At 43.4% G+C, this 14,257-nt stretch overlaps 1 protein-coding gene across 1 annotated transcript in view; it reads right to left on the minus strand.

The window, feature by feature from the left end:
* The window catches only part of CCDC3 (coiled-coil domain containing 3), a 67,299-nt gene extending 53,522 nt beyond the window's left edge, over positions 1 to 13,777 (minus strand). The window contains exons 1-2 of the mRNA XM_083179733.1: positions 13,151 to 13,777; positions 6,676 to 6,841 (exon numbers count right to left, since the gene is read on the minus strand). Coding sequence (XP_083035859.1) covers positions 6,676 to 6,841; positions 13,151 to 13,527 — 543 coding nt within the window. The 5' untranslated portion in view covers positions 13,528 to 13,777. The remainder of the gene's footprint in view (positions 1 to 6,675; positions 6,842 to 13,150) is intronic.
* Positions 13,778 to 14,257: the final 480 nt, after the last annotated feature.

Consider the following 14,257-nt stretch of genomic DNA (forward strand, 5'->3'; position numbering starts at 1 on the left):
TGGGGTCTGCTGCTTGCTAGTTACGCCACTGATGTACATGTATGCAACTAGTTTTCCACTCTGATCAGCAATACAAGCATCTGGTGAATGCCCCAGAATGCAATGCATGTGCCCAACCAGGGCCGGCGCTACCCACTCAGCAGCTCCTGCAAAGCAGGGAGGCGCCATGCTGAAAAGGCGCTGTCTCCCTCTCTGCTCTGCTAAAGCTGCCTCAGCCCTAACTGTCACTGCCTCCTGCATCCCACCTGCAGCGCCTATCTGACAGCGGGCGGCAGTATGGAGAGGCTGAGCAGCTCCCTGCACCGCGCACACACTATCCTCCTCCTGCGACCTGGCCCCTCTTCCACGCAGTGGTGGCCATCGACCATCGATGATTAGAAATCATCGATGGTTTATAGCCGATGTCGAATAGTTTTGCCATCTATAGGGGAGAACCATAGATTTGTTTTTGCTTTTTCCCTACAGTGACGGCACACCGAGCATAGCTCCGCCCCTGACACCCGTGAAGCCCCACCCCCTCAGTTTGATTGGGCCACTGGCCACTCAATCAGAGAAAATGGATGACCATAGATATGCAAAAACATTGATGGTTATCCATAGAATGGTTATACACTGTCGATGGGCAGTTACACTTTTGCCATCGATGGCAACCATCGATGGCAAAGGCAACGATGGCCATCCCTACCTCACGGACACATGCACTGAGGCATGTAGCGCTGTCTGTGAATGCCTGGATGACATGTCATGTCCGGATCCACCCCCTACCCATTGCCTCCCTGCGCCTGTCAGCTGTCAATCAAATGACGAACAGGCAGCAGCACCGCCTCCCCTTCCTTCCCTCTTCTCAGTGTGCTGTGCCAGTGCCGCTGCCAGGCCTCAACACTCCGCCCCCTCTATCTCCTCCCCTCTTCTTCCATTTCCTCCTTCTCTCTCTACTCCTTTCCCCCTCAGTCACGAGTGCTGCACATACTTTTTGTACTGCTTTTGGATCGCATCGCACACACATTGCATGCATGCCGTGTCATACGATCTAGCCCATAACGTATACGATTCTCATGTATGGGCACCTTTAGTGCCTGCAACATTTTGCAGACACATTACTGAGATGGTGTATGCATACATGTATATGCACCAGAGATCCTCCATAGGATCGCATGTTGCATACACTCCCGCAATCGGGCTGCAGCTTGTTGCAATGGCAATGTGAAAGGGCACAAAATGTATGGTTTGCAGGAGGGCGCTGGACACCGTAGCACCGGCCCTGTGCCCAACCTGCTACCCCACCAAACTGGAGCTTGCTCACATCAGTATCTCTTTCAGGAAGCAGAAACAGAAGCAGGTATATAGAGTGTGGTAGCATATGCCCTGATCCTTTCTGTATACATCAGGAGACATACAGTAGCACAGCAGCCAAGATAAGTGAGGAGGAAGATGAGTGATTACATGATTTTTATAAATAAATCAGCCCTTTTCAGATCATTCATTAACTGGGATAATTAAAGGAAAAACAATACTTTCAATAATTCTATCAAACAGCTGGCACAGTCATACGGGATCTGACTCCAATAAGCTGGGGTTTTGCCATTCACATCTGTCCCCTAATGTTACAGAGGAATATGTCCAAATGGATTTCCTATGGATGCGATGGCCCGCTGTCAGTGATGTAGCAGTCTGTGACCACCAACATCACAGCTAAATTCATACCCTAGAAATTATAAATAATGGTTACAATGGAGGCCTCGGGAAATTATATGAGTTACTATACTCCCAATAAGCAAATTAAAAAAATAAAATATATAAATACAGTTTTAAAAATGCATTTAAAACTTTATAAAACAAACTTGACAATTTGTAAACCATTTTTATGGGGGAAAAAGCCAGATAAGTGGTTAATAATCCTTGAAGTAATCTGCAGCAGAACAGATGACAAGTTTTTCCTTGGTAGTAAAATGACTGGGGCATCTACTTGCCAAAAGCAATAGCACAGTATTAAAGCATCTGAACCGAGTTACAGATAAAAACAGCGCAGCTATCAAAATAACAACAAATTCAAACATATAATTAGTTTTGCAGTATGTTGAACTTAATCTTGATAAAGGAAGTCTTCACTGCATTTTTCATGGTAATGATTCATGAATTGCTCTCTGCAAAGAGTTCAATATAAAAATAGCTTGGCTTATTGAAATCAGATCACTCAATGCCTTCAGCAGATTATGATCAGATCCTTTAAGGCAGAAAATTAAATAAATATTATAACTGTAAAATAATATTTCCTGTTAAGATTGGATAAACGTCCCATTGGGTTTTAAATAACTGATCAATTTAACTAATTTTAATTTAAGATTAGTATATTACCACCGAGACACTAAAAATTTCCCCCCACGGCTGCCACTAAGTGGTGCTCAACTGTGCAATTCAATTGTTACTCTATTTTGGGCGCAAGTGCCACATGAGGAAGGGGTCAAGAAGAAGGAATGTGCGAATAGTCTGTGGAATTTGAATATCCTTAAGAATTAAGGATATTAAAAAATAAAATTAAATATGACAGCGCCCGTAAAAACTGAATTGCGCTGTCAGGCAATGCTTAATTCTTTGTAAGGAAATTCATATGCCTATCCCAAGCATGTTTAAATTGAGGTAAAACAGAGTAATTTTGCCACTACATAAATTGTTGGTACAGCCTCATCTTGAATACAGGACCTGATTCTGGTTCACTTGCAAAACAAATTCTCCCTCTAATGGACAAAACCATGTGTATTGCATGTGGGGCAGATGTAATATGTGCAGAGAGTTAGATTTGGGTGAGTTATTTTGTTCCTGTGCAGAGTAAATACTGGATGCTTTATTTTTACACTGCAATATTGAGTTCATATTAGTTTGAAGTAAAAACCCACCCAAATCTAACTCTCTGTATACACACAGTACACAGTTCTGGGCACCACTCCATAAAAAATAAATCTTGGGATTTAGAGAGGATTCAGAGAAGGGCAACAAAATTGATAAAGGGTTGGGTTATAAGGAATGCCTAGCTAGTTTAGGCATGTTTACAAAAAAAAAAAAAGGAGGCGCCTAAGAGGGGACATGATTACTATATACAAATACATTAAGGGTCAATAAACAGATCTTCAGGGAAACTTTTTACCAGAAGGACTGTATACAGGACACGCGGTCACCCCCTAAGGTTAGAGCAGAGGAAGTTTCACAGCCAGCAAAGGAAGTGTTTCTTTATAGTAATGGCAGTTATGACATGGAATACTCTACCAGAGAAGGTTGTGATAGCAGAAGTAATTGATATGTTTAAGAAAGGGTTAAACAAATTTCTAGTGGAAAAGATTATACAGGGTTACCACCGGTAATTAATTATATAGTAGTGGACCCAGAGTGAAATAGGACTGCCATCTTGGGTCATGAGGGATCTAAATTCGAAGATGGGTTTACTTGGACGAGCCCTTAAAGGTGCTGTCAAAAGGGTCCCTGCTATTTCTGTTGTTTTCATGCATTGTAATATGTTGTTGGAAAGCTTACGACTTTCTGAATATAACCAGGGCCGCTGAAAGCGCTGGCAGGCCTCAGTAAAAAAAAGTAGAGGCTCCCATCATATAACGGGTTATCCCAGGCTTTAACTGCCATTTTCCTACCCCCCCCCACGTTGACCCCCTGCTCTACTTATTATAACCTACCCCCTCCCCATTGTCTCCTGTGCCCCAACCATCCACCTCCCCAACCACCATCTTCAAGTGTGTGCACATTACAGAGATACCATAAAACTCAACTCAGGACGTCAATACAGGTTGAGTATCCCCTATCCGAAACGCTCGGGACCACGAGCATTCCGGATAGGGGAATTTTTCGGTTTTTAGAATATTTTTTTTTAGGCTTACTTACCTGTCCCCAGATGGTGTCCGGTGGTCCCTCGGCGTCCACGCAGTCCCCGGGCGTCCACAGCAGGCCTCCGGCATCTTCTCTGGGTCTCCAGTGGTCCCAGGAATGCATTGCGTGGGTGTGCGCGCGCACTGGTAACGTCGTGCAATGCATTCCTGGGACCGCTGGAGGCCCTGGAGAAGATGCCGGAGGCCTGCTGTGGACACCCTGGGACTTGGTAAGTATGAAAAGAGGGTTAGAGGGGTAAAAAAAAAAAATTTGAATGATTCCAAAAACCACGGTTTTTGGAATAATTCGGATAATGGATGCACGGATACAGGATACTCAACCTGTATATATATTTTTTTTGGGGGGTGGGGACTGACAGCTTCAATGTATAATAATAGGTCAGGTCATTAACATGCATGCGTTCCGAAGACATTTTTCTAAATAAACGTGTTGAATTTCTTCTATTTCCGATCGCTGTATAATAGTAAATCCGAATAATAGTAAATTGATGGCAAACAGTTATTAGAGCTTTAAAAGTTATTACTATTATTGTAGTTTTTTTATGCAGCCATGAAAAACATCCACAATCTTGCTAGTTCTTCGCATCTTTAAGGGTCTATCATCTACATACAAGCAAATAGTTAGACAACCATTTGGAAAGACAAACTTGAAACAAAATACTAAATAATGCGTCATGAGTTGGCTTTGTTTGGTTGAGGAGAAAATGAAAAATTCTTAAAATTCAGCAACCCTCCAATCTAATTCTTTCCGCGAGTAATTTTTACAGTTTAACATTTCAAGATCCGGCTAGAGTGCAAAGGAAACTGCAATAGATTAAGCCTGGGAAGCGGTTTAGGGGGCAGGGTCAGGAGGAGACAGAATCTGGCTTTATCCCAGAAAAGAACTTCTGAAGTTAAAAGCCTGTGATAATTAAAATCTTTCATTTCTCTTTCCACAAGTACTCATCATGTTATGCGGCACATAGCGAATACCATGTATATATAAATTGTAATAAAATGTTTTAAAGATTTTTATGAAGTATGTATTGGTCTATCTGTATACAGCTTATTGCTTCAGTTACTGGAAGAGCAACCCGGAAACTCAACAACTGAGAGACCGTAATGCAACAAAACGTTTATGAAATGTCATAGTCAGTCCACAAATAACTTACTGGCCCCTATATGGACACTTGCACACAGCCTTTTATTTAGCAGGGCAGGTTTTTCAATCCACAAAGGGGCAACATTTGGAAGCGTCTCCACAGAGGGGTATGGGTCATAGGGCCAACAGCACTATGATCAACATGCATTGGGTTTCCCACTAAAGGTCGACATAGCCCAAAGTCGTCACCTGAAACGGAACACACAAGCATTAGGTCAACAGTCAAAAGATCAACATGGAGTTTTTCACTTTTTTTTACCCAAATGTCAACACGATCAACATGGCACATGTCAGAACAAAAAAAAAATAGAGTGGAAAACCCAATGTCGACCTTTTGAATGTCGAGCCCATGTCCACCTAATGCTTGTGTTGACCTAAGGTCATGTCAACCTTTCCAGGTCTCAACTTTGGCTCATGTCAACCTTCAGTGGTCGACCCAATGCATGTCGACCATAGTGCTGTTGACCTAAGGACCATATACCCACAGAGCAGTGTAGTAAATGCCTCCCCTGCATCTGAGGAACCTAGTGTGAGGCAATGAGACTTTCCCTTCACTGAAACCGGTACAAAAGGATCTACAATAACCAATGTGGTGATTGCAATGTGTTGCATTCAAGATGAATACAAGTACTCTGCTTACCAATTTTCACGGTGGAAGACATGGGAATTCAATTGCTGTATATGGACTGATTTAGAGATGGACAAAAATGCAATGCTGCATGCAAGCATTATTTTATTTCTGTCTGATCTGGAGGAGGAACATGCAGGAGACATCTCAGCAGAAAAGGAGCCTCCTGCCTATTGCCGCATCCCAGGACTGCGACCGACGTTGCAAGCTGGGTTCCACATCACGACTACGCAGGTGGCCAGCTGAGCATGCTAAAGCTGTGAGACAGGGAAGTCTGTGGGTTAACACGCCGATACGGACTCACCCCTCCTAGAAAACCCAATTTTCTGCGACCGCTGGCCTTCCTTGACCCTCCCCACATGTCGCTGCCTGTCAATCAGGCAACTGCTGAGGGGAAGATCGGGTGACATCGAACGGTCTTTTCTGAGCAATCAACCTGTGAGCAGCCGGGCTGGCTGCCTTTGGACGGATGGCTTGCACATGCGCACAGCGTACCGTGTGCATGTGCAGTCGATCGATAGTCGCTCGGGCTGCAAATTCATGAAGGGGTCTGAATTAGGCTCAATATGTGATGTAGATAGAAGCAATTTTATTTTCCAGAACAATGTATGGAATTAAACTGCCCAAGTTTCTTATTTGCAATTTGACCTTAAACATACAAGCCATATGCACTAAGCTTCAAAAGTGATAAAATTGAGAGTGATAAACAACCAACCAATCAGCTCCTGTCTGACATTTTTCAAACACAGTCTGTGACATGACAGGTATGAGCTGATTGGCTGGCTGTTTATCACTCTCCATTTTATCACTTTTGAAGCTTAGTGCATCTGGCCCATAGTACTAAACCATCTGTATTAAGATAACACAATATATAAAATAAATAAGAAGGAGGAGTATGGGAACTTTTCTCACATTCCCACATGACACGTCTGTGAAACAGGCAATCACATTTCCAAGGAAAGTCCTTAAAAACAAAATGTACAATTTGAATGTTTGAAATTCCAAATCAACCTTACCCTACTGTCTTCTTGGCTTTCCAGCTCATACATAACTTGCTGTCCGTGAGAGCAGTTGGAATACTGGAAAAGACTGGAAAACAGTCTCCAGTTGTCTTGGGTATCTGCAAATACTGCATCCTGGAAATTGACTCCATGCGGGAGCAAACTGTAATTCTCATCCATTCTACAAGAAGAACAAACAGTTTGGCTCATATACATAATTTTCAGTTCATTGGTATGATGAATAATAAAAACTTTAGAGATTTATTAAACCTTAGAAAAAAGGAACAGATATACTGTAGAGAGATATAATCAAATTTCACATACAAGATAAATGAAAGGTAGACTCTGATTGGCCGATATGGGCAACACCTCCACCCGTCCTTTCAGAAGGTTTGATAATCTCACCCAATTTGTCACATATGCCTCATTGATGCAATTAGTCCTTGATGAACAGACTACCTAAAATCATACCCTTAGCTGTTAGCTAAGGGTATAAACTCACTGTGTGTAGGGGACTGGTCCATATTCACATAATAAGCATACAAAAAATAACCATTGTGCTATTTATGTAATACAGGTTGAGTATCCCGTATCCAAAATGCTCGGGACCAGGAGAATTTTGGATAACGGATTATTCCGTATTTCGGAATATTTTAATATTTCAATGATGTATTTTGAAGTATCTTGCATTTATGCTGCATAAACACATAATATACACACAAATATATTTTATTACCACATAAAATACACACAAACATATTTTAATTGTTCAAAAAACAAGGTTTCAAAACGTGAAACAAAATGTTTGTACTATCTCAGCACTGAATTTGAATGCCAAGCAATCATTGTCTTGCACATATATAGTGCCAGTTACATATCATGTCCCCAGTGATGCTGTTACATATGTCCCCAGTGAGTTTTTAGCAAAAAAAATTATTTTTTTCACTTTCTGGAATGTCCGTATTTCGGAATAATTCGGATAACGGATATTCGGATACGGGATACTCGACCTGTACTATAGACAGGGAAGGATTGGGGTGGAAAACCAGCCAGGCAAATTTCTTGAAGCAGCCCTCATGGCGGCGGGGTCTGTTAAGGTTGTGAGATCTGTGGAAGGGGAGGGATCCCTCCTCATAGGACACAGTTGTAGCCATCCTTGTGTCTTTTCCTGCACTTGTGTCTGCAACTTTATGATAATTCCACTACAAAGTCCTTCCCAGGTGTCATGGGTGGATTGTCAATATAGCCCTGGAAAATTTTCCAAATACTGGTCCATTTACACACCAACATTGCCAGTCTGCCATATTCTACCCATTAACACACCCACACCGACATGCCACCCTCTACCCCTAAAACACCCACACCGCCAGTCTGGCACACACTCAAAGCCAAAGGCAATACCATAGATGCATCAGCCCACCAGGGATCTTTCCTATATCTGCTATTGCCAATACAGCCCGAGTGTGGACATGACCGATGCACTGAAAGTGAGTCTGCAATTGTCATTATTATTATTATTCACTTATATACTAAATGTTACACTACAGAAACACATAATAACTTCTTTATCTGCTTACTAAGGATGCAATAAGTGGTGACAGAATTACTTTTTAATAGCCAAATTAATAATAGCCCCCTTCATAATGAACTGAACTTAAGTAAAATGACATCTACAGGTGTATCTGTGAGGAATACAGAGTAGAGAACCAGCAAATCATATCTTCACAGGTTGTCATGAATTGGTGCATGATAGCAAAAGGGGAAGGTGCACAATGATGCCTTTCATGTACAACCAGGTCATCATTAATCCCATCAGGACATGCTCCATTCTGACAGCACCATAATAAAAGAGGATAAGTATGATGCATGGTAAGCTAGTTACTGCATACTTACTGTCCTTCCATGCTATTACTTTCTCACTATTGCAATAGCAAATACAATAAACAATGAATGTATTTTTCGGTACTTGTGTATTATCTGGACGCCCGATATTGAAATTGTATGCCAGTATCTTAAGCATGCGATGCGACGTGATTTGACGCGATTTCCCTTGAAGACAAAATTGCGTTGCGTTGTATGCTATTGTATGGTATACAATGCAACGCGATTTTGGCTCAATGCCCCCCATTTTTATATGTACAGGCACCCAGATGCCTGTTTCATATGTGAAATGGCCTCCCAGACCCCGTTTTTAAATGTTTACCCACCCGGATGGCTAAATGCCCCCGATTGATAACGCCACCCCACTATCAACGCCCACCCGAACCGTGGCGAGCGCAGCAAGCCTGCGAGGGGCGGCGGTATGCGTCCTACGACCTTTTTATACCCCCACTATCCATGTCGGCGTAGAGTTGATTTTATATAGTGTGGCGAGCGCAGCGAGCCCGAAGTGTGGCGAGCGGACGTGTATTACTTCACATGTAATTCGCGTGCGCTCGCCACGCTCGGGCGCGGTGGCTCGCTGCGCACGCCACACTTTATAGAGTCAACTCCACGCCGACGTGTATAGTGGGGGTATGAAAAGGTCGTAGGACGCGTAGCGCTGTGCTCGCCACGCTTCGGGTTGGCGTTGATAGTGGGGTGGCGTTAACAATGGGGGGCATTTAGCCATCAGGGTGGGTATACAATTAAAAATGGGGTCTGGGGGGCTATTTCACATATTAAACAGGCATATGGGTGCCTGTACATATACAAATTGCGTCAAATCGCGTTGCATCGCATGCAATATGATTGTATGCGATGCGATACAACGCGATTTTAAGGTGCAATGAAAAAAATCGGGCGCCCAGATAATACACAAGTACATATTTTTCTTATTACAACTATATCAAAATATAGATTTTTGTAATCTTTCTCTTTCTCTCTATAGAGAACTGAACAAAGCAGCACTCGGAGTCTGCAAAGTGGTGAAATAGTTGGACTAAATTTTAATCCATGTGCTGGGTCTCAACGTTTTGGAGCTCGGTGGCCCCCTCTTCAGGATACAATGCACAACATTGTATACATACATACATACACACACTACTGCTGAAAAGTTTGAGGTCACTTAGAAATGTCATTGTTTTTTTTAGAAAAGTACAGTATTTCTTCAATGATGATAATATTAAATTAATCAGAAATACACTCTATACATTGTCAATGTGGTAAATGACTATACTAGCTGCAAACATCTGTTTTTTAAAGGAATATCTACATAGTTGTATAGAGGTCCATTTTCAGCAACCATCACTCTGATGGTACTGTACATTGTGTTGTAATGGTACATTGTGTTGTAATGGTACACTGTGTTTGCTAATTGCATTAGAAGACTAATGGATGATTAGACAACCCTTGAAAACCCTTTTGCAATTATGTTAGCAGAGTTGAAAATGGGTTTGCACCTTAGAGAAGCTATACAACTGGCCTTCTTTTGAGCTAGTTGAGTATCTGGAGCATCACATTTGTGGGTTCGAGTATACTCTCAAAATAGCCAGAAAAAGAGAACTTTCTTGTGAAACTCATTCTATTCTTGTGCTTAGCAATGTAGGCTATTCCATTTGAGAAATTGCCAAGAAACTGAACATTTTCTACAATGGTGTGTACTACTCCCTTCAGAGAACAGCACAAAAAGGCTCTTACTAGAGTAGAAGGAGAAGTGGGAGGCACCGATGCACAACTGATCAAGAAGACAAGTACATTAGAGTTTCTAGTTTGAAAAATAGATGCCTCACAGGTCCTCAACTGGCAGCTTCATTAAATGGTACCCGCAAAATGCCAGTGTCAATGTCTACAGTGAAGAGGCAACTCCGGGATGGCACCCTTCTAGGCAGAGTGGCAAAGGAAAAGACTGGCCAATAAAAGGAAAAGATTATTATGGGCAAAAGAACACAGACATTGGACAGAGGAAGATTTGAAAAAAGTCTTATGGACTGCCCAGAAGGCAACCTCTTCACTGTAGACATTGACACTGGCATTTTGCGCGCAGATGCCCATCTATAGCCATTCCGACATCTGCTAAAGGGACAGGAGTGGGTGCTATCTAGCGATGTAACAATTTCTGGGGTGTCTAAGTGCTCCACTAGGGGAGGAGCGAGGATAGATGTGATATTCAGTGGATTAAGGTAATCTTGTTTGTCTGCATGACGGCGATCTTGGGGTCTGTGTTCAGTCTGTGTCGGGGAGTGAGATATTATTTGAAATGTGGAGATTCGGAGTTTGTCACAGCAGCTTAAAAATTTCGGAGTCACTAGACTGCCGAGTACATTGAAACCAACGGCTTCTACACAGGTGTAATGATTTATTAATCCCACTTATTTTGGAGTTAGCTTCGCATATATTGATTTGGTGCTGCTCATGTTCAGCCACTTCTAGAAATTTCTCCAGGGCCCCTATTAGTTCCTGATCCACCCTGAGTGGCTTCCTAGCTTGTGGTGCAAGCTTTTGTTCACACCTGACAGCTGCAGAGCTCTTTACAATGGGCATGATTTAATAACTGTGTTAACACCTGTCACCAGCAGGGCCAGATCTACCATTAGGCAGCTGCCTAGGGTGCTGGGATCTGCCACAAAGTCTGCCTTTCAAAAATTAAGGATGCCTATGAGGATCCTTGTTGTACTCAATGTAGGTGGCCGCATTGTGGAACTTCTAAGACCTCACCTCAATACTTTTCTTTGAGGCATACTTCCCGACTTTGCTATCCCATTCTTCTACTCTGTTGTGGGTGGCAAAGGAAAAGGACTCCCGGAAAAGTAGGGGACTTGCCCACCATTCCGGGGACTGCGAGAACCACATGATTTTTGGGAGCCTATCTGCCATTCTGGAATGTTAGGCAAGTATGCCTTAAGGGGTCAGAAAGTGGGTATTGGTGGCAGTAGGCTGAAGTTTTGCCTAGGGTGCTGAAAAGTCTTACACCAGCCCTGGTCACCAGGGAGAGGAGGTGGGGGGGGGGGGGGGGGGGGAGAGAGAATATAGCCTCCCTTTATGGTTCGGGGATGTAATAAAAACCGGTATGGTCCAGACCACATGGGAATGGTCCCGGACCAAGCCACGACCATCTTCTGGACCATACAGAGAGGTTTTTTCTTTCCATTTTCCTCTCCCTGGTGACAGGCACACCCTGGACTGGACACGACAAGCACCAAAATGACAGATATTGATGAAATGAGGCCTGTCCATCTAGGATTCTGGGGTCCTGTCCAGTTTTGGTTTTTAACCATACTCGCGGTTATCATGGGCTTCCCCAACTGTGTCCCCCCTCCCCCCCCCCAAGTTGACATGACACTGCAGCCCGCAGGTGGGACAGTGTCCAATTAACTGGACTGTCCAGGTAAAATTGGGACAGTTGGCAGGTATGAAAGTGCTGTTAAGATGACCCTTGCCAGCCCTCACTACAGAATGTCATTCAGAATAATACACTGTACTGTAAGGCCGGTTTCACACACTCCGGCTCCTGCCGGACGGTGAAATCCCGCACGGCCAGGGAGCCGTGCCGCACTCATTAGTTGTGAATGGACACTATTGTGTCCATTCACACGGGACAGCGACGGCCCGGCCGCACGGTTGCAGCCGGATCCCGCCACTGGAAGGGACGGCTGCCGGGCTGTGGCCATCCCTTCCATGATAAACTAGTGTGTGCGGCACGGCTTCCTGGCCGTACGGGTTTTCGCCGTACGGCAGGAGCCGGAGTGTGTGAAACTGGTTTAACTCCCCTCATTCCCTGATCGTTTGCATTGTAAGCTTGCAGCAGGGCTCTCCTACCTCCAAGTCTGTCTGTTGTTACCCAGTTTGTTTTATCACTGTCTACCATTGTAAAGCGCAACAGAATCTGCTGCACTATATAAGCAGCTGTAAATAAATAAATTGTGCAGTTAAATTTCATGTGTCTGGTTCAATAGAAGTCCTATTTTCTACTCAAGAAATAGCAACACGGTTTACATAATAACAGTGTAAATATGCAGTAACCAACAGCAACCAAACATGCTTTCATTGTCCCTGGCACACTTCAAGGACTACATGTACATCTCTTAACACAACCGTTTCCAGGAGGGACTCAATGCTGTGTTCCTGGACTTTCTTCTTAATTTATGATCACCATCACCTGTGCTCAAATACCTTTCGTCAATTAACCTGTTCAACACAGGTGCTGGCAATCATACATTAAGAGGGAAGTCCAGGAACAGAGCCTGGAGAGGGTCATCATGTTGGGAGGTACTATGGCTACACATGATGTGTCCTTCAAAACTTCATTTTAGTACTATACAGCAGGGAATGAATGAGGACTTTGGATAGAGAGGAATGTTTGCCCGACAGCCTGCTACCCATCACTGCACAGATCATCACATTCATGCTACTTTACTGTATGTGGGTTACAGCACATTGCAATGTAATGTTCCCCAGTGCCTACTATTTGTTGTAGCATATGTAACATTGCCAACATTAATAATTACTAGTGCCCACTACAACTTCCATTGCATTGATATATTAATCAAACCTTGTATATTACTGTACTTACTTGAGAAAGAAGAAATAGGAGTGATTCTGCACTACCGTATATGAGTAGCAGTCAAAGTATCCAAGTCCAGTAATATTGAGCCTGGATCCTGCAGGTACCTCCAGCATACTGCCCCAGCCCTGGTCGCAGAGCAGCTCAATCTCCGCTGAATAGAAGAAGACGCTGTCTCCCGATTCATACTGCCAGGGCAGGTAGTTGTACATACTGCTAAATATGCTGCTGTGCGATTCCTGGTGGACAGCCAGCACCTTGGCATACAATATAATCTGAGCCAGTTCTGCTCTGCATCCCTCACTCAGGTGCCTCCAGTCTGAGGACAGCTGACAGCCCCGAGCACCGCTTCCCAAAACCAATACGAGGAGCACAAGATGAAGCATGCTGGTCTGACACAGGTAGAGGCTTGTCACTTCTCTAGCTCCTAAATGTAGAGTTGGGGAATAATATTTTCCTTAATGCTAAAACTTTACACAAAACTTTTACGGTCCATTGTTCCCGGCTGCTTGCAGTGATGACGGATTGCTGCGGTCTCTGTGTCCTCATATGCCGGCTGTACAGCACATACACTGTACTACCATCAGTGCTTGGAAGCCTACAGCCGCCCGGCCCGGCTAAACTGCAGTGGCGCTGTTGCTGCTCAGTGGTTACAGAGCAGATGGGGTATACGAAGCCAGGTGGCCACGCCCCTTTACAACACCGCATACGTTCTGGGGCGTGGCCAATAACTTCCCCATTCACAAACTGGAAGAGAAAGTTTCAGTGTAAGTAAACTATGATTATCATTCTGCAAATGAGTCCTGTTAACCAACTATCATTTTTTGAACTGAATGTTTATTTCATAAGGTTCATTGTAATTCTGTATCAGTTGGCATTCACAATTGACAGTTAGTATGCTGACATGGCTAAAATGTTGACACCTGGAAAATGAATGTCGATGAATGATATGTCTACATTGTGAAAACATGTACTTAGGGGTACGGCTATAGACACAGTAATAGAATGACAGTAACAAAAATGTCAGAATTGTATCAGTGTTGACATGATGAATTTTGATATGAAAAATGTCAAAGTAACAAATATGTTGATATTATCATGCTGAATAAAAGTCAA

The sequence above is a fragment of the Crinia signifera genome, chromosome 4 (assembly GCF_055691185.1).
Source record: "Crinia signifera chromosome 4, ASM5569118v1, whole genome shotgun sequence".
NCBI lineage: Eukaryota > Metazoa > Chordata > Amphibia > Anura > Myobatrachidae > Crinia > Crinia signifera.